The 22295-nt window shown below is 34.4% G+C and overlaps 1 protein-coding gene across 4 annotated transcripts in view; it reads left to right on the top strand.

The window, feature by feature from the left end:
* The window catches only part of LOC109843597 (protein PIN-LIKES 3-like), a 16314-nt gene continuing 12931 nt past the window's right edge, over nucleotides 18913–22295 (top strand). The window contains exons 1-4 of one of the 4 annotated variants that reach the window (XM_020412544.1): nucleotides 18913–19118; nucleotides 19722–19734; nucleotides 21526–21626; nucleotides 21932–22011. In XM_020412544.1, the coding sequence (XP_020268133.1) occupies nucleotides 19731–19734; nucleotides 21526–21626; nucleotides 21932–22011 (185 nt within the window). In that variant the 5' untranslated portion in view covers nucleotides 18913–19118; nucleotides 19722–19730. The other 3 variants (XM_020412542.1, XM_020412541.1, XM_020412543.1) reach the window with 3 other exon arrangements.

Below are 22295 nucleotides of genomic sequence, written 5' to 3'. Positions count from 1 at the left end.
GCAACAAAAAACAGTAAAAAAGAATCTGGACAAACGACGGTCGACCGCGACGGTCGAGCGCGAAAGTCTCTGGAAGCCAGCAAAAACAGTTCTGAGTTCAGAACTCTTGGCGGTCGACCGTGGCAGTCGACCGCGAACTGACACTACAGAAAAATAGGTTTTAAGATAGATTTTGAGACTTTTGAAAATATGTTAAAAATAACAAATGAAGTCCAAAAATAATGAAACTTTGGGAAATGTATATGAACATGTAAATGAACATATTACAAAAAGAATTTTCCAAATTGTATTTTTCATTTGTAAAAAATCATCATTTTGCAAAAATAGTCCAAAACACGAAAATGTAAACATGTGAATTTTGACATTTAGGCTAAACCATATTTTGAAACTTTGCACAATGATTATATAGACTTAATAAAATATGTATATGATTATTGTTATGTCCAAAAACTAAGAATACAAATGTTTTCAAAAACACAATAGTAAATATGAAATATGTGATTTCATATTTACAAACATGAAAACCAAAACTTGTGTTGTATATATATATGACTACATATATATACAAGGAAACCAATAAAATGTGTGTGTATATGATATTGAGCTTAAGGTACTTAACACACATAATATAAAACTTAAACTAAGTTACCCAAACAAAATTTTTATAAAATTGCATATTCTATGCAATGTTTTCAAAAACACAATAGTAAATATGAAATATGTGATTTCATATTTACAAACATGAAAACCAAAACTTGTGTTGTATATATATATGACTACATATATATACAAGGAAACCAATAAAATGTGTGTGTATATGATATTGAGCTTAAGGTACTTAACACACATAATATAAAACTTAAACTAAGTTACCCAAGCTAGATCTTGATCCTCAATAAGCTCGACTTGGTACACTCGCGGTATACGAGTATAAACTGCTTCTTAATACTCCGAAAAGTATACGAGTATAAACTGCTTCTTAATACTCCGAAAAGTATACGAGTATAAACTGCTTCTTAATACTCCGAAAAGTATACGAGTATAAACTGCTTCTTAATACTCCGAAAAGTATACGAGTATAAACTGCTTCTTAATACTCCGAAAAGTATACGAGTATAAACTGCTTCTTAATACTCCGAAAAGTATACGAGTATAAACTGCTTCTTAATACTCCGAAAAGTATACGAGTATAAACTGCTTCTTAATACTCTGAAAAGTATACGAGTATAAACTGCTTCTTAATACTCTGAAAAGTATACGAGTATAAACTGCTTCTTAATACTCTGAAAAGTATACGAGTATAAACTGCTTCTTAATACTCCGAAAAGTATACGAGTATAAACTGCTTCTTAATACTCCGAAAAGTATACGAGTATAAACTGCTTCTTAATACTCCGAAAAGTATACGAGTATAAACTGCTTCTTAATACTCCGAAAAGTATACGAGTATAAACTGCTTCTTAATACTCCGAAAAGTATACGAGTATAAACTGCTTCTTAATACTCCGAAAAGTATACGAGTATAAACTGCTTCTTAATACTCCGAAAAGTATACGAGTATAAACTGCTTCTTAATACTCCGAAAAGTATACGAGTATAAACTGCTTCTTAATACTCTGAAAAGTATACGAGTATAAACTGCTTCTTAATACTCTGAAAAGTATACGAGTATAAACTGCTTCTTAATACTCTGAAAAGTATACGAGTATAAACTGCTTCTTAATACTCCGAAAAGTATACGAGTATAAACTGCTTCTTAATACTCCGAAAAGTATACGAGTATAAACTGCTTCTTAATACTCCGAAAAGTATACGAGTATAAACTGCTTCTTAATACTCCGAAAAGTATACGAGTATAAACTGCTTCTTAATACTCCGAAAAGTATACGAGTATAAACTGCTTCTTAATACTCCGAAAAGTATACGAGTATAAACTGCTTCTTAATACTCCGAAAAGTATACGAGTATAAACTGCTTCTTAATACTCCGAAAAGTATACGAGTATAAACTGCTTCTTAATACTCTGAAAAGTATACGAGTATAAACTGCTTCTTAATACTCTGAAAAGTATACGAGTATAAACTGCTTCTTAATACTCTGAAAAGTATACGAGTATAAACTGCTTCTTAATACTCCGAAAAGTATACGAGTATAAACTGCTTCTTAATACTCCGAAAAGTATACGAGTATAAACTGCTTCTTAATACTCCGAAAAGTATACGAGTATAAACTGCTTCTTAATACTCCGAAAAGTATACGAGTATAAACTGCTTCTTAATACTCCGAAAAGTATACGAGTATAAACTGCTTCTTAATACTCCGAAAAGTATACGAGTATAAACTGCTTCTTAATACTCCGAAAAGTATACGAGTATAAACTGCTTCTTAATACTCCGAAAAGTATACGAGTATAAACTGCTTCTTAATACTCTGAAAAGTATACGAGTATAAACTGCTTCTTAATACTCTGAAAAGTATACGAGTATAAACTGCTTCTTAATACTCTGAAAAGTATACGAGTATAAACTGCTTCTTAATACTCCGAAAAGTATACGAGTATAAACTGCTTCTTAATACTCCGAAAAGTATACGAGTATAAACTGCTTCTTAATACTCCGAAAAGTATACGAGTATAAACTGCTTCTTAATACTCCGAAAAGTATACGAGTATAAACTGCTTCTTAATACTCCGAAAAGTATACGAGTATAAACTGCTTCTTAATACTCCGAAAAGTATACGAGTATAAACTGCTTCTTAATACTCCGAAAAGTATACGAGTATAAACTGCTTCTTAATACTCCGAAAAGTATACGAGTATAAACTGCTTCTTAATACTCTGAAAAGTATACGAGTATAAACTGCTTCTTAATACTCTGAAAAGTATACGAGTATAAACTGCTTCTTAATACTCTGAAAAGTATACGAGTATAAACTGCTTCTTAATACTCCGAAAAGTATACGAGTATAAACTGCTTCTTAATACTCCGAAAAGTATACGAGTATAAACTGCTTCTTAATACTCCGAAAAGTATACGAGTATAAACTGCTTCTTAATACTCCGAAAAGTATACGAGTATAAACTGCTTCTTAATACTCCGAAAAGTATACGAGTATAAACTGCTTCTTAATACTCCGAAAAGTATACGAGTATAAACTGCTTCTTAATACTCCGAAAAGTATACGAGTATAAACTGCTTCTTAATACTCCGAAAAGTATACGAGTATAAACTGCTTCTTAATACTCTGAAAAGTATACGAGTATAAACTGCTTCTTAATACTCTGAAAAGTATACGAGTATAAACTGCTTCTTAATACTCTGAAAAGTATACGAGTATAAACTGCTTCTTAATACTCCGAAAAGTATACGAGTATAAACTGCTTCTTAATACTCCGAAAAGTATACGAGTATAAACTGCTTCTTAATACTCCGAAAAGTATACGAGTATAAACTGCTTCTTAATACTCCGAAAAGTATACGAGTATAAACTGCTTCTTAATACTCCGAAAAGTATACGAGTATAAACTGCTTCTTAATACTCCGAAAAGTATACGAGTATAAACTGCTTCTTAATACTCCGAAAAGTATACGAGTATAAACTGCTTCTTAATACTCCGAAAAGTATACGAGTATAAACTGCTTCTTAATACTCTGAAAAGTATACGAGTATAAACTGCTTCTTAATACTCTGAAAAGTATACGAGTATAAACTGCTTCTTAATACTCTGAAAAGTATACGAGTATAAACTGCTTCTTAATACTCCGAAAAGTATACGAGTATAAACTGCTTCTTAATACTCCGAAAAGTATACGAGTATAAACTGCTTCTTAATACTCCGAAAAGTATACGAGTATAAACTGCTTCTTAATACTCCGAAAAGTATACGAGTATAAACTGCTTCTTAATACTCCGAAAAGTATACGAGTATAAACTGCTTCTTAATACTCCGAAAAGTATACGAGTATAAACTGCTTCTTAATACTCCGAAAAGTATACGAGTATAAACTGCTTCTTAATACTCCGAAAAGTATACGAGTATAAACTGCTTCTTAATACTCTGAAAAGTATACGAGTATAAACTGCTTCTTAATACTCTGAAAAGTATACGAGTATAAACTGCTTCTTAATACTCTGAAAAGTATACGAGTATAAACTGCTTCTTAATACTCCGAAAAGTATACGAGTATAAACTGCTTCTTAATACTCCGAAAAGTATACGAGTATAAACTGCTTCTTAATACTCCGAAAAGTATACGAGTATAAACTGCTTCTTAATACTCCGAAAAGTATACGAGTATAAACTGCTTCTTAATACTCCGAAAAGTATACGAGTATAAACTGCTTCTTAATACTCCGAAAAGTATACGAGTATAAACTGCTTCTTAATACTCCGAAAAGTATACGAGTATAAACTGCTTCTTAATACTCCGAAAAGTATACGAGTATAAACTGCTTCTTAATACTCTGAAAAGTATACGAGTATAAACTGCTTCTTAATACTCTGAAAAGTATACGAGTATAAACTGCTTCTTAATACTCTGAAAAGTATACGAGTATAAACTGCTTCTTAATACTCCGAAAAGTATACGAGTATAAACTGCTTCTTAATACTCCGAAAAGTATACGAGTATAAACTGCTTCTTAATACTCCGAAAAGTATACGAGTATAAACTGCTTCTTAATACTCCGAAAAGTATACGAGTATAAACTGCTTCTTAATACTCCGAAAAGTATACGAGTATAAACTGCTTCTTAATACTCCGAAAAGTATACGAGTATAAACTGCTTCTTAATACTCCGAAAAGTATACGAGTATAAACTGCTTCTTAATACTCCGAAAAGTATACGAGTATAAACTGCTTCTTAATACTCTGAAAAGTATACGAGTATAAACTGCTTCTTAATACTCTGAAAAGTATACGAGTATAAACTGCTTCTTAATACTCTGAAAAGTATACGAGTATAAACTGCTTCTTAATACTCCGAAAAGTATACGAGTATAAACTGCTTCTTAATACTCCGAAAAGTATACGAGTATAAACTGCTTCTTAATACTCCGAAAAGTATACGAGTATAAACTGCTTCTTAATACTCCGAAAAGTATACGAGTATAAACTGCTTCTTAATACTCCGAAAAGTATACGAGTATAAACTGCTTCTTAATACTCCGAAAAGTATACGAGTATAAACTGCTTCTTAATACTCCGAAAAGTATACGAGTATAAACTGCTTCTTAATACTCCGAAAAGTATACGAGTATAAACTGCTTCTTAATACTCTGAAAAGTATACGAGTATAAACTGCTTCTTAATACTCTGAAAAGTATACGAGTATAAACTGCTTCTTAATACTCTGAAAAGTATACGAGTATAAACTGCTTCTTAATACTCCGAAAAGTATACGAGTATAAACTGCTTCTTAATACTCCGAAAAGTATACGAGTATAAACTGCTTCTTAATACTCCGAAAAGTATACGAGTATAAACTGCTTCTTAATACTCCGAAAAGTATACGAGTATAAACTGCTTCTTAATACTCCGAAAAGTATACGAGTATAAACTGCTTCTTAATACTCTGAAAAGTATACGAGTATAAACTGCTTCTTAATACTCCGAAAAGTATACGAGTATAAACTGCTTCTTAATACTCCGAAAAGTATACGAGTATAAACTGCTTCTTAATACTCCGAAAAGTATACGAGTATAAACTGCTTCTTAATACTCCGAAAAGTATACGAGTATAAACTGCTTCTTAATACTCTGAAAAGTATACGAGTATAAACTGCTTCTTAATACTCTGAAAAGTATACGAGTATAAACTGCTTCTTAATACTCTGAAAAGTATACGAGTATAAACTGCTTCTTAATACTCCGAAAAGTATACGAGTATAAACTGCTTCTTAATACTCCGAAAAGTATACGAGTATAAACTGCTTCTTAATACTCCGAAAAGTATACGAGTATAAACTGCTTCTTAATACTCCGAAAAGTATACGAGTATAAACTGCTTCTTAATACTCCGAAAAGTATACGAGTATAAACTGCTTCTTAATACTCCGAAAAGTATACGAGTATAAACTGCTTCTTAATACTCCGAAAAGTATACGAGTATAAACTGCTTCTTAATACTCCGAAAAGTATACGAGTATAAACTGCTTCTTAATACTCCGAAAAGTATACGAGTATAAACTGCTTCTTAATACTCCGAAAAGTATACGAGTATAAACTGCTTCTTAATACTCCGAAAAGTATACGAGTATAAACTGCTCCTTACTCCGAAAAGTATACGAGTATAAACTGCTTCTTAATACTCCGAAAAGTATACGAGTATAAACTGCTTCTTAACACTCCGAAAAGTATACGAGTATAAACTGTTTCTTAATACTCCAATAAGGTATACGAGTATAAACTATTCCCTATTGTTGGTTGAGAAGTTCCTGGAGAATATTTTCATTCTTAAGGATAACTCAACAACACTACGCCGGACAACGCGTCGCAAACAAAGACTCAACGCCGACAGTCGAGGGTCAGTTCTGTGTTCAACCAACAAGCACGAGCTAAAAATCAGAAAACCAGGAATTGACTTCAAGTTCGAATTTCCGACAACGGTCAGACAATAAATGCAGCACCGGAACTCTTGCAGACATTCGACAAAGCACCGAATAGCCTGGAGAATTGAAGGAATCAAGAACGGAAGTCCATTCCAAGGTCCCATTACACCGACTGAAGGTGGGGACAATCATATCCAAAGTATTCCAGACTCTTCTATAAAAGACCGAGACTGAAATACTTTGGAGGGTCATTCCAAGGTCCCATTACACCAACTGAAGGTGTGGACGATCATATCCAAAGTATTCCAGACTCTTCTATAAAAGAACGAGACTGAAATACTTTGGAGGGGGTATCTGTAGGCATATAAAATTGCTTATAGGTCCCTTAGCTCAGCTCGGCACAAACCGACAAACCAACGAGGCAACGAGATTGACTAATCGCACGCAAGCAACGGAATACGTCCATTCGCGTGCGGGATCAAGCTAAGTGTTCGAAGAGTCAACGAGTCATCCAACCAAGAGCATACTCGGACGAACCACGATCGAATCAAGATCGGTTTCGGACTCGAACTCAGAAGTGGATTTACTGCCTAATCGGGATCCGGATTTACTGCCAAATCAGGTCAACGAATCAAGTCTGGATAAATCAACCACAGAACCGAATCACGAATAGAACCAAAGGCGGAAAACAGCAAACCCACACACCCGGAGGGGCTCGGCTCAAACCGAGCCACCCTGAGGTGGCCCACCTCCTTGGTGGCTCGGCGGCCACCAAGGTGGCTCGGCCACCACCGAGCCACCAAGAGGTGGCTCGGTGGCCGAGCCACCAAGGTGGCCGGCCGAGCCACCTCTTGGTGGCTCGGCATGAGCCGAGCCACCTTGAGGTGGCCGGCCACCTTGAGGTGGCCACACGTGCGCGCGGGCACAGTGAGGGCAGCCTATAAATAGGCCACCCCCTTGTTCATTTGAGAGGGTTGGATTTTGGAGGAGGCGAAGCCCTGCAGGATTGGAGACTCAGATCTAAAAAAGATCTCAACTTTGGGACATCAAGGACTTGCTCATCCAGATCTGGTGCTCGGCGATCATCAACGTCAAATAAGGCAGGTGTTCGAGAGGATCGGATCTCAGATCTATGTTGCTACACTCCGGATCTAAGCTTGGTCTTAGATCCCGAGACTTGGACGATTGTTTCCTTGGTGAAACAATCCTCCCCGGCTATTATTTCCTTGGTGAAATAATACCCGTTGTACTGCGTAGATCCGACCGGATCTAGATCGCGCGGTGGTCCACGGTAAACAAACCCGGCGTAGGCAAAGAACCCACAAAGCGAGCGACCGCAAAACAGGAGCTCGCGATTCGTTCGACAAACAAGGAAACAAAGTTGTAATTTTCATTTCTTTTCAATTTGATTTTCGTTGTAACCGGATCTTATAAAAAGACCGGATCTTTGTAATCGATAGACTATTACAAGAGTGTGCAATGGAATCATTAATGAAGAAAGCAACAATTTTTCCCGCGAACATATAGTTCACTTGGAGCACGGAGTGCCAGAAGGTCTTTGACACCTTGAAAGCTAAGTTGACTACGGCGCCAGTTCTTACTATTCCGAGCAGTGACAGGACATTTGTTGTATACATGGATGCATCGTTAGCAGGTTTGGGAGGTGTTCTGATGCAAACTCAGAGGGTAGTAGTATATATCTCACGACGGTTGAGGATGCATGAGAAAAACTACCCCACTCATGATTTGGAGTTAGCAGCGGTAGTATTCGCGCTGAAGGCATGGAGACACTATTTGTATGGAGTTCAGTTCGAGCTATTCACAGACTACCAGAGTCTGAAGTACCTTTTCTCCCAAAAGAAACTTAACCAGAGATAGCGGCGATGGATTGAGTTAATCAATGACTATGAATTCGCAATACAGTATCATCCGGGGAAGGCGAACGTCGTAGCAGATGCTTTGAGTAGGAAGCTTCGACATTAGGTTGCGTCTTTGAGGTGCTCGTTGTATCGAGATCTTCTCACTCTTAGCCAGTTCGATTTTAGGCAAAATATTGGCGGGACCAGCACATACTTGGGAGCTATATCAGTGCAGTCATCTTAGAGGGACAGAGTAGTCAGAGCTTAGTTAGAGGACTCTTGGATTCGAATCCGAAAGGAGGAAATTTCCAAAGAGCCCAACGATGATTGGACCATTGGAGCAGATAGGGGCCTTTGAATGAAGGGTCGATTGGTTGTGCCAGCTTGTGTAGAGCTGAAGAGGGAGTTGTTTGATGAAGCACATCATACCCGATATACAGTGCATCCAGGAACTACTAAGATGTACAAGGACTTGAGGAGACACTTTTGGTGGAGTGGTATGCGTAGAGATATTGCAGATTATGTAGCTAAGTGTTTTACCTGTCAACAAGTGAAGACAGAACACCAGAGACCAGCAGGGACACTTCATCCCCTACCCATTCCAGAGTGGAAGTGGGCGGATATTTCTATGGACTTTATTGTAGGGTTACCGAAGTCGAAGAAGGGGAACGACTCAATTTGGGTGATAGTGGATCGGTTGACGAAGTCGACATATTTTATTCCAGTGAGGACTACTTATACCTCCAAGACATATGCGAAGATATTTATCTGGGAGATAATTCAACTTCACAGAGTTCCAGACATGATTGTGTCAGATCGAGGCTCAGTTTTCACCTCGTACTTTTGGAGGAAATTCCAGGAATCATTCGGTAGCAGGTTATTGCACAGTAGTGTTTTTCACCCTCAGACAAACGATCAGACAGAGAGAGTGAACCAGGTGTTGGAGGATATGTTGCGGGCTTGTATCATTGATTTCCAAGGTAGCTGGAAGGATCATATTCCATTGATAGAGTTCGCTTATAACAATAGTTATCAAGCGACGATTGGTATGGCTCCGTATGAGGCATTGTACGGGAGGCCCTGTAGATCCCCTATATGTTGGGCAGAGCCGGAGGATAGCATGTTGCTTGGACCAGAGCTTGTGAGGCAGACTACTGAAAAGGTAACATTTATTAGGAAGCGTATTCTAGCTACTCAAAGTCGACAGAAGAGCTATGTAGATCATAGACGGTAACCTTTAGAGTTTTAGGTGGGAGATTATGTCATGCTAAAGGTATCGCCGATGAAGGGTGTGCAGCGATTTGGTAGACGGAGAAAGCTTGCCTCGAGATACATTAGCCCTTTTCAGATTGTGGAGCGTATTGGGGCTGTTTCGTATAGTCTAGACCTTCCAGCATCGATGTCTGGTGTGCATGACGTATTTCACATTTCTATGCTCAAGAAGCACTTACATGACGAGGAGAGACAGCGAGTATTGGATGCTCCGGAGATTGAGCTTCAGGAAGATTTGACTACGATTAAGATCCTAGTTTGTATACTTTCTAGAGAAGACAAGAAACTTAGAAACAATGTAATTTCTTTGGTGAAAGTTCAATGGAACCGAAGAGGATCTGAGGAGATTTCTTGGGAGCGCGAGGAGGATATGCGTCGTGACTACCCACACTTGTTTGAGCAGATAGATCATTTGGATTTATGTTTTCGTATGTTTTATGATGATTTTGGATAGTCATATTTATCTTTAACACTAGGATGGAGGTATTGTCACTTAATCTATGTTTTATGATGATTTTGGATAGTCATATTTATCTTTAACACTAGGATGGAGGTATTGTCACTTAATCCTTAATCATTTGGAATTATCTTTAACACTAGGATGGAGGTATTGTCACTTAATCCTTAATCATTTGGAATACATGGTATATATATGGGGGGTTCATTGTTTGGATTTTTCACCCGATGTACTAATTCCATTTAGTTATGGATTAAGATGTGAGTATTTGCATTCTAGGTTGTTAACTTTAGATATTACTATGTTTATATCTAGAAATTAATGCTATAAGATGTGTATGTGGGAATTTAATTACTCCCGACGTGCTTTTCTCGTTTTATTAATTTTTAAGATACGATTTCATAATTTTGATGATGAAATTCTTTTAAGGGGGGAAGAGTGTAAAATCCCGTAAAATACAATGAATGAGTTTTTATTTTGAAATATATGCTTATATCATAGATGAATGTGAAAGCAAGTGTTTGGGGATCAAACAAGTTTATTTATGTGAGAGAGAACAAGTGTAAGGCCAGCACACAAACAAACATGCACAAACAGGATTTTTCTCATGGTGGTCGACCGTGGTGGTCGACCGCGCATCGGCCAGACAGTTTTTCCCAGTTCGGGTTGTATTGGGTTTTGGTTCGGGTTTTTGGGTTCATATATATTATTATATCCGGAAGACCCTCTTCTTCATCAGCCCAAACCCTAGCAGCCTTCTCCTCCCCTCTTGCAAACCCTAACCCCTTCTCCTTGGTGTTTTCGACGGATTTTGGGGAGTTTGAGCGAGATCCGGTGGTTTGCAGCGAAGGAGGACTTGTTACAATGTTGTTTAGAGTTGTTCATCACCCCTCAGGCGAGTATCAGCTCGCCCAATCCTGCACCTATGTATTTAAACATTTTTAATAATGTTTTTATGAGTTTTTTGAGCCTAACATGCTAGTTTATGTATAAAAATAGATCTTTATATTGTATATTACAAAAATGATGAGTTTTTAGTAAATAAAGATCACCCACGAAATTCTTAATATAGATCTAGATCTGAAATTTTATTCGAACAAAAGTTTTGAAAGAAAAATAATTACTTTCGAAGGTTTCAACATGAATATGTATGTTTAAACATGTTTCACTTTGTTTATAGTGATTAGACTATTTCTCGCATGTTTCTAGATATGATAAATCATGTATATAAGGTTGATTGTATTTATAAACGTCACACACAAATTTTTAGATCAAACCCCTATAGAACAGAAACCTGAAAAAAAGGTTTCTGCTTCTACGTGGTCGACCGCGGTGACGTGGCGGTCGACCGCGTAACATGCACAAAAACAGTAAGTTTCTGCTTCAGTCGTGGTCGACCGTGGCGGTCGACCGCTGGGGATTTTTCTGCGTTGTCATATTGTGCATAGGTTTGTGTGGCTGACGAGATATCTGGGTTATATGGGTTTGTTATACACTGAGATTTGTGTACATGAGTTGACTACGGACATGAGTCTTAGATTTATTCATCGGGGCATGAGAGTGAATAGTATATATGTTGTTTCTGACACTATTTGCATGTTACAGTCCTCATGTTGGACTATAAGCTATCAAAGTCCTCGTGTTGTACTATAATCTATTGAAGTCCTCGTGTTAGACTATAAGCTATCAAAGTCCTCATATTGGACTATAATCTATTGAAGTCATCGTATTGGACTATAAGCTATCAAAGTCCTTGTGTTGGACTATAATCCATTACAGTCCTCGTGTTGGACTTTAAGCTATTACAGATCATGTATTGGACATTTACTTATTGCAGACCACGAGTTGGGCATGTATTTAACATATGACAGGTCATTGACATTATGGATGGAGATGGAGTTATTGCTCCATGTTATAGCTTTTGGATTTGGTATTTAGCTATTTACAATTTGAGCTACGGGAGACGTACGTATGCTCGTGTTGTAAATTTCTAAATATCAAACCTCTATTTTATTTCTCAGTCGATGGTTGACTATCTATTATATATATACAACTATTTTTCTTATCCTTCTAGCCCTTCCCACTGGGGTTGGTTGAGATGTTACTCGCTAGTGCTTGACGCTCGTTGTTTCCTCACTTTCAGGTAACGAGCCAGGTACACAGAGAGTCGTAGCTTGATGGAGTTGCTCTAGTTGTTATTTATAGTTATTGTTAGTAGTTTATGTCAGAACTCCACAGTAGGTGTGTTTATGAACATTTAAGATATTATTTCTAGTCTTGTAAAAGGTGATGTGCTTTAATGTCATTTCATTTGATTTCCTATGTTGAGACATTTGTATTCAGCTCAGATGTTTTCTTCTCAGAGACTTATTTATTTATATTAGTGGTGCTGATTTTCTTCAAAGTATATGTTTCTTAAAGTATTTCTTCTGTATATTTTATTTTGTCTGTTTTGTACCTACACCTGTTATTGATTTTACTAGATAGATAGTAATTATGATGGTGAAATATGTTATTGCACGGTGTAGTGCATGACAGGTTTGACATTCTTAATTTTACCTTGGACTGTAGCCTTGTTGAAACCAGGGGCGTCACAATTAACTAGAAGCTGCTTACAAGTAATACAGAGCCAAAAATTAATTTCTTTTATCATATCCATTTGAGGGGGAAAGATAGCAAAACCATGCAATTTGAAGTGAGGCTCTATAATATCTACCTGACAGAGAATCAAATCTGACATCAGCCTCCATGTTGCTAAAAGCTTAAAATGAACTCAACAAACAACTGAGTGATAAACCCTTATGTCTATTGTATCCATGAACCCACAAACAAAAGTAAAAATATCTTACAGGGTGATTTTGACCCAAAAAAATTGAAATGTGTTGTTTCAGTAAATCCATTCTTATATCTGAAAAAATGGAGAACTTTGATCCCACACAATTGCTAACACATCACATCTCCACACACACAATCTACCTCTCCAATTTACCAGTGCCTGAGGTGGTAATGTTGACAATATTCAAAGATCAAACTAAATCATCAAGGCTCCAACTAAATCACACCAAAACCCTAAATTTTTTTAAAGATCAAATCAACGCAATCAATAACCAAAATTTTCAAATTTCCCACAAACTTAACAGAATTTTCTCTATAACAAAGCAATAGTTGAAAAAAAATTAGGGCTTGATGAAGATCTTTACCTGCAGCGCCGATTCAAGATTTTTGGGGCTTGATGGAGATCGAGAGCTCGAGGGAGATCGGTCACGGTTGGCGGAGTTGGGGGAAGTTGGTGGAGGAGGAGTTGGAGGAAGTCGGCAGAGGAGGAGTTGGGGGAAGTTGGTGGAGGAGGAGTTGGAGGAAGTCGGCAGAGGAGGAGTTGGGGGATGTCGGTGGAGGAGGGGGATGTCGGCGGAGTTGGGGCGTCAGCGGAGTTGGGGGATTTCGAGAGAGAGCTTGAGGGAGATCGAGCAGCAGAGATGGGGGATGACATTGGCCGAGGCGGAGTTGGGGAAAGCTCGAGAGAGAGAAGACGGCGGAGTTTTAGGACTTGATGGAGGAGGAGGGGTTGGGTTCATGGGGATATTCAAGTTTGGGTCCTTTTTTTGGAGAGAGAGAGAGAGAGAGGGAGGGTCACGAGCTATTATACAAAGAGCCTTGGATTTTTGCAAAAAAACCCAAGATCGGTGGAATGCGTACGCATTTGTGCGTATGAGAAATGCACTGTGTGTATGTGTGTGTGTGTGTGTGTGTGTGTGTGTGTGTCATACTCCCTTTAAAATCACGAGTTCGGGAAAATCTTTCTATGGTCAATATTATATCTTAATCTATCCTAATCCTAAGTGAAATATTTATAGCTTAATAATTTAAAAAATAATATTAATAAAATATATAAAATACCTTTTTATGGTATTAGTTTATAAAGATAAATAAATTATACGTAGCTAGCATACTATAAACATAAAGTATTCCAAAAAACCTAAAAAGTTTTAAAATCGCACAAAATACCCTGAAATTTTTAAAATTATAAAAACTATCCCGATGTCTAAAAACTTAAAATAACAAACATAAAATTAAGAAATTAACAACGAAGAATTTAAAATTTGGGAATAACATCTTAATATCTCAAAAATTATAGAAACACCCTCAAAATTTCAAATTACAAATAGGCACCTGAAATTTTAAAATTTCAAGACTTACAAATAACATAGATGAATTCAAGGGATTACTATAATGCACATGAAAATTTCTAATATTTCAAAACTTAAAACAACAAATATGAAATTAAGAAATTAACAGCAGTCTCTAAAGGATTTTAAAATTTTTAATTAACACCTTCAATGTCGAAAAAATTATAGAAACTCCCTCAAAAAGTTAAAATTATAAAAAACAACCCTAAAATTATAAAAATTTTAAAATTTGTAAACAATAAAAGATGAATTCAAGAGATTACCCCATGCACCTAAAAATTTAAAATTTACCAAAATTAACCTCAAAGTTACAAAGTTCCAAACCATAAAAAAGGGTTAAAATTTAAAATTTGGCAAAAAAAAGTATAATTGCTAGATATTCTTTCATTACGATATATATATTTAATTTCCAATTTAGGGTTTACTATCCCTTTTCAGCATCTAAAGATAGTCTAAGTTGATACTCGTAAACAAAAGTAATAAGAATTGATTAAAAATATTCGGTTAAGAAATAAAATTTTAAAAAATATTATAGCTTAAAAATTATCATCACCATATAAATTAAAGCAAATTTATAAAATTTTACTAATAAGTTGGAGCAGCAAAACACACTAGTAACATTAATTGATAGATGTTTAAATCCATAAAAATAATAAAAAAAACTATAATATAATAGCTTATCATTAATTAATTATAATTTAGAAACATTAATATATGATGTTAATATTATTTATAGGGTAAAAGAATACAATAAATTATGTATAGAGAAACTATCAGAATATTCAGAGATATCATTCAAAAGAATCAAGCTCTTTTCATTACAAATAGAAAAGTAACGAAAATAAATCTAAAATTCAGAAAATTTCCATTAATTATTTGAATTGGTATTAACATAAAGCATGTCTATTAAAGAAGCACCAACTAAGTTATATTGAATAATAATTAAATAATTTTATCCTAATCAAACAAGAATTCTCCATGGAAGATGTAAGAAAAGTTAGTGAACATTTATAAATTTTATATTTTGTTCTTCAAATACCAAAGAAATTAAATATTAATATTATAATCTAAGGCAAATTGGCAATAAAAATACAGGTATTTAGTTTAGATCTTTGTAAAAAATAATAGAGATAGAGCAAATATAATATTATTGACGTAACAGAAACTCTTATTGGATGCACATCAAAAGAATTCATTGTAGAAAAGAAAGAGGTAGTTCCTAATCTTATTTAAGTGATAAATTAGGAACACAAAGAATTATATATATATAATTAATATTTATTTTTATTGAAATAAAAAAATTAAAGTTTGTATTTTAAGAAGTTTGTGTTGAACATCAAAAATACATTTAACTTCTTTATGAAGTTAAACAAAAGATAAAAGATTAACGAGCCCAGGAACGATAATAGAACAAAAATTACAACTCTAGCCTGATATCATAATCGAGTAGATGATGAAGATATCACTCTAGAATTGCCCGAGAAAAAGATAAATTTAAGAATGGATTGATATTAGCTCAGTAAATAAATAAAACAAAAGGAAAAAGGATAATATTTTCTGAATATTATATAGAATAGTTTAATTATTTTGAGTGAATTTAGAAATCTTTAGAAGGGGGTTTCATGAGCTTTTTTGAGTATTTTTATATGCTTGTGCAGATGCTTTTATCATATGAAAGTATACTAGAGTTAACATTAATTTTTAATTTATAATTTTTTATGAGGTCTATCAATGATTAGGAACAAACTTTATATTCTCTTTTGTATCGTTACAACATACTTTTAAGCAAGTATTTTGCCTCATTGGTTTTAAATATTCACATTTCTTGTATAAAACTGTTTTAATATTTTTCACTCTTGCAACACTGTGCTTTCTCAAGTAAAGCTTAGTTTCGTGTCAGTCAATATAATATAAAAATTTAAATTAGCTTCAAATTATTTATTTTCTATCAATTCAAATATTAACATAAAAATTTAAATTGGGTGTAGCCCATTTAAACAAACATCAAAGAAAATAACTAATCACAATATTAAAGTTTAAAGACAAAAGTGAGCATAAACTATTAAAGTGGAACTGATAAATAAATTTTAGTTAGAAAATAAGCCAAAATACTTAATCATGATATTTAACCACGTGCATTGCACGTATATAAAACCTAGTATATATATATATGGGAAAAGTGTTCCTAATGTGACGCTTTAGATAATCTTCTAAGGACGCGGCCTAAAATCACATGATTGAGCTACATGTGGATGATCCGCTCTGTTGAACTTGATCTACATATTCTAAAACCCCAACACACCAAGTTTGGGGTGAACCTATCGTCGTTTGACCTTCCGCCGAGCCATGTGAAAAGTTCAATTCATTCAAAACTATTAAAATTGATACGATTGTGTGATGAAGGGTAAACGACTGACAGGTTCACGCCCAAACTTGTGGGAGTGTTGGGTTTTAGATATATAGATCGAAGTTCACAGAGTCAGATCATCTATAATGTAGAGCTCAATCATGTGATTTTAGACCGCGTCCCTTAGAAGATTATCTAAGGCGTCACCTTTAGAACACTTTTCCCTATAGTATATATATATATATATACTATATATATATATATATATATATAATAAATAATATATAATTATATAATATTATATTATATATATATATATATATATATATAATATATATATATATATATATATGATATATAGATATATAATATGAGATTAATGAGTGTCCTATATATCAAGGAGGAAAATGTCCTATGCCAAGGGGGGATTTTCCTCTTGCACATATGTGGCATATCGCCCACCATCACACCAAACTTCTCTCTACTTTTAAGCATGGCTCGATGGATGGTCAATACGATGACAGAATTCACCCCAAAGCTTGGTGTGTTGGGTTTTAGAATATGTAGCATAAAGAAGTTCAACGGAGCGGATCATCCATAATGTCGCACTCAATCATGTGATTTAGAGGCGTCAGGCGAGGAAATCTCCTCCTACGACAAGGATTACCTATCAATCTCTCTCTCTCTCTCTCTTTATATATATATATATATTATATATATATATATATATAATATATATATATATATATATAATATATATATATATATATTACTCTTATTCATTTTTATTATTCAATTTTGACGGATATAACTGTAGGTTTTCATTATCCAACTACGATTATATTGTATCTTGCAACTATGATTTATATTGTATATTGCGTCTACGGATCCGATAGATAACGAATCTGATCGGTTCGCACCTACAAATTGCTGATGTGGCAGTAGGCTGATAAGTTGTGATGGGTCCCGCCAACACGTAAGCCAAAATGGCGAGGAGCCGTACGGGACCGAGATTCCTTGGGGCGGCGGATTGAAGATACATCCCACCCATGAGCCAGCATGCATGGAATCCTCTAGGAATTATTGGAAACAACTGCTTAATTCCATAGAAAAGCTAAATTTTAATAAACCTTATCTTAAACTGTCATAATTAAATAATTAAATTAGTAATAAAACGTCATAAATTGTGAGCTCACGTTACACGACGTGCTCTAGAGGCACACCCCCAACCACACCCTCCACCATACCTCCTCTCCTCTATAGTGCATTGGACCCCACATCAAATTAAAAAAAAAATTGATGTGAGGCCCAATACACTATAGAGAGAGAGGAGGTGTGGTTGAGATTGTGGTTGGGGGTGTGCCCCTAACATTTCTAATATTTTATTCTTTACATCTGAGTTCTGTGTTGCTTTTCAAAGTATAGCATGTTACTATATTCTATTCATTGACTATTCAAATATTTCCAAAATATTTCTGTGATATTTTCATATTAAAAATTAGTCATTTTATAACCTAGCTCTACCTTCAATGAACTTAGAAAACACATCTTCCCTCCCTCGAACATGCCACGTTAAATATGCATCTCAACATATTTTGATTTAGACGACTTCAAAAGTATAATTGGCCAATTTTTAACACCTGAAAGTCGCATGACAATATTTAAGAGAATAGTGGAGCAGATGATTTATAAAGGACAACAAGATGCTACTTAAAAAAAAAAAGCAACAGGGTATTAAATGCCAAAAATAAAAAACAGAATATTTAAGTGCAAAGACATACAAACTATAAAAATTACCCTAACGACACTTAAAATCTGAAAATGGAATATGAAAGTGCAAAGTCATGTAAATCTCAAATCTACATGAAATATAAGCTATTAAAACTGACACGCGTGTCAGTCGTTAGGCGATACTTTAGGAAAAATGATACAGGCACACCCTCTGCCATACCTCCGACCACACCCCCTCTCTCGCTACAGTGCAGGGGACACACTTGAGTTTTTTTTTAAAAATCTCAAGTGGGCCCTCCTGCACTGTAGCGAGAGAGGGGGTGTGGCAGAGGGTATGCCTGTAGCGCCACTCATACTTTAGAATGTAGTGTTGTTTGGGTAACTTTTTAATTTATGACATTTTCTATGAAAACTATAATAATTCATGTAATTTTGTGAAATTTATGAAAAGATACCAAGAACAATTGGAGGCAACGAAACAGAGAAGGGCCCCCACCGCATTTCATGAATAGGCGGCTTTGTTTTCCGCAATTGTTTCCTAATTTCGGAAGAGAATAAAAAGTTTTCCGCAGTCGATAAAAAGAAAAGGAAATAAATAAAACACATCCCTCTTTCAAAGAGCCAGGGTATTCAGTTTTTAAGCTAAAATCCTGCAATCACGGTTCTCTGTGGAGTTTTCTCTCTAGATCTTTCTACCGAAGACTGCTGAATCTGGTGATTTCTTTTATTTAATTTTTAAACATATTTTTTGAATAATGTTTGTATCATAGGAATGGCTACAGGAGAATCCATTTAATTGAAAAAAAAATATGTTCTATTTTATGTTCTTCGAATCATTTCCGCTGCTAGTTTATCATTGACAATGGGACCTTGAGAACTCGGTTACCGGTCCAATATATTGTAGTTTAAAAACGAAAACTTTTGAGATTTTCTATGCGAGCAATAGGTTCATTTTTAATTACAGCTCTTAGTTCAAGAGAAAGCTCTGCTTGTTTCCGTTTGTTGTTCGTATAGGTACCTTATCCTTAATACGGTGAGTTTTTGAGTGCCTGAAACTTCTTCTATTTTGAGAAATTTCAATTCTTTGAAGTAAAAAAGACTCCTTTTATTTCTTGGATAAAAATTTGTGCACTAGTGATTGATGATCAATTAGGACTCGAGTATAATAATTATTTCAAGTGACCAAGCCAGGAGTATATTGAATATGTTGTCTTTCTTGCAGTTAAGGTTAACTTTATCAAATTTTCTTTTAATCCTCTGTTATCAGTTTTTTTTAATAAGTTTGAAAAGAGCCCCATTTTCTCTTTTATCTTGCAGAGAGCCTGCATGGGTATTCCATTCCTGCCAAAACCCTCTGAGAATAGTTTCTGTAGTCAATGAGATCATTCTACTGCAGCAGTTTAAAGTTCGGCAAATTTCTTGTCTATTCTTTCTTTCTTTCTTTCTTTTTTCTGGGATAATGCTAGTGTTCATGGAAATGGTGTTATAACATCTCACTTTGATTCGAACAAGGAACTTTGTACCATTGTAATTTCTTTTTCACATTATTATTTCAAATTCCACTTCAGTTTTTATTGGAAAATGGCACCTAGAAAATTCAGTTATGAGCCCAATTACTTTGCCCCCCAAAAAAAAAGATATACATTCAAATATTGAAGCGCCGATTTTGACCTAAGTGGAGATTTTTTATGTTTTAATAAGGAAAAAGGTAATCAGAATGTCTAAAAGAAATAATCCATATTAAACTTTGATGTGAACTGTTACTTCATCTGCTGGTTTCCTTTTATGTTTTAGAGCTCTTAGTTGAAATGATATTTTGGAAGAAATCTACATCCAACTAAGTGTGGTTCTTGTTTTATTCCAGATAAGTTTATAGATAATAACTGAATAGTTTGAATGCCTTGAACTTTTCTTTTCTTTTAAAGACAATTTGAATTAATTTTTTGAACTAAAAAGCTTTAATTTCTTGGACACACATTTATACGCTTGTGTTTGGTAAATAATTCAATACTTCAAGAAGGAAGAAATTTTTCGTGCAAAAAGATTTAAGTGGCCAAAACAAGAAATTTGGATAAGTAAATGGAATTTGGGTGGATTCAGTTAGGTGAGTGATTTTGTCTTGTCTCGTTTCTCCTCTCTTTTGTTTTCATGTGTTTTCTTTCTTTCGAACGAGGTTAATATAGTATCCCGCCTTTAATCTTGTATTTTTAATATAGAATAAAATAATTCTGACAAAGGGCAAATTTTTTTAATTTTAAATTTTTATAAGGTAGGTATACTCTTTTTATACAAGATTAAACTTTATAAGGTAGGTATACTCTTTTTATGTTTCTTCCTTGTGATGTCGTGGACTTATGCTTGTAATCTTATCTTCCTCTTGAACCCTTTTCTCTTTCAACTTTTTAATACTGTAATATGGGTTTTGTTTGATTGTTTGCTGAAATGAAGTTCCAAAAATAATAATAGATAACCTTTATACCTGTAATCTGTGATATATTCCTTGGAGAAACATTTAAAATATCTTCATTGGCGAGTGGTGAGGGAATCGATTGAATCATATGGGTTTTCTTCTCAAGTAGATAAAGAGGAGGGTTGCTGTTTATCCTTAGGAGATTTAAGCTTGGATTCTGATATTGTCAGTAATAACCAAAAAGCCACCTTTGCTATTTTTATTGTTCAATTAGTTTATATGGAGCAAAGTAAAAAACAAAATAAAGTTAAAAGAAAACATGAAGTTTGGTTTTATCTTAAGCTCATGTAAGACTTCATATTTTTCTCAAAGAAAATGTAAGACTTTATATTCACTGATAAACTCTGTTATCTTTTACCATATCCACTTTGACAAAATCAGGGAAAAGTTCCTTTTTTCAATGAAAGACATTATATGAGCCATGATGTTTGTGTTTCTTTAAACTGTAAGAATGTGCCTAAGCATATCTGGAGAACCTTTCAATTGCGAACTAAAAATTATATTTCTTTTTTGAAATTTAAGATATATTTATTAAGTTTACTTCAGTTAGTTTTGTAAATAAAAGGCCTGACATGTTTAATATATTTCTGCAGCGAAGGGTTTTAAGAGTTACTGACATGGGTTTCTTGGCACTCTTTGTTACTGCTTCAGTTCCAGTTCTTAATGTGCTTTTGGTGACTGGTGTTGGCTCTTTTATCGCCACCAACTACATAGGAATTCTACATGAAGATGCGAGGAAAAATTTAAATAATGTGAATTTCTGTTGTTTACATGTCTATAAGATGTTGCTTTTTTCCTTCTTGTATCTGGAAATCATCTTCTGTTATTTGAATAGCACACTTTCTTTCAACTATTAGTTCAGTATTGTCTCTATATATATTTATTCGGTTGTATAAGAAAGCCTTCTAACAAATTACTACAATTGATTTTCTTCTCTATCTTATTCTTTTAGTGAAGTGAATGGACAGATGCCCTTGATACTGAGGACATTCTAGAATAATGTTTAACTCAAGAGATGTATTTCAAGAGGAACTAACAATATACTTTCTATGAACAGGTTGTATTTTACGTGTTTAACCCAGCTCTCGTTTCGACCAATTTATCTCAAACAATAACACTGGATAGCTTGGTTTTGCTGTGAGTTATATCTGATCTTTGTATATATCTTAATAAATCAATTTTAGTTATGCAGTCTAACAATAGTTATCTTCTTTGCAAATAAGTATTATAAGTTGCTAAGCTAAAATGTGGTTTTACCTTTTTGTACATGGACATCAACTAACAAACATAAAATTGATAACTCTTCTTATCCAAATCTTTATTATATTGACATGCTGAGCTAACTGTACTCAATTGGTTGTTGAATCTTATATTCTAACTTGTCCATAAGAAATTCTCTAAGCATTAGTATGTCTCTGGAT

This window comes from Asparagus officinalis, chromosome 5, assembly GCF_001876935.1.
Source record: "Asparagus officinalis chromosome 5, Aspof.V1, whole genome shotgun sequence".
Lineage (NCBI taxonomy): Eukaryota > Viridiplantae > Streptophyta > Magnoliopsida > Asparagales > Asparagaceae > Asparagus > Asparagus officinalis.
This window is presented reverse-complemented; position numbering and strand designations above follow the sequence as displayed.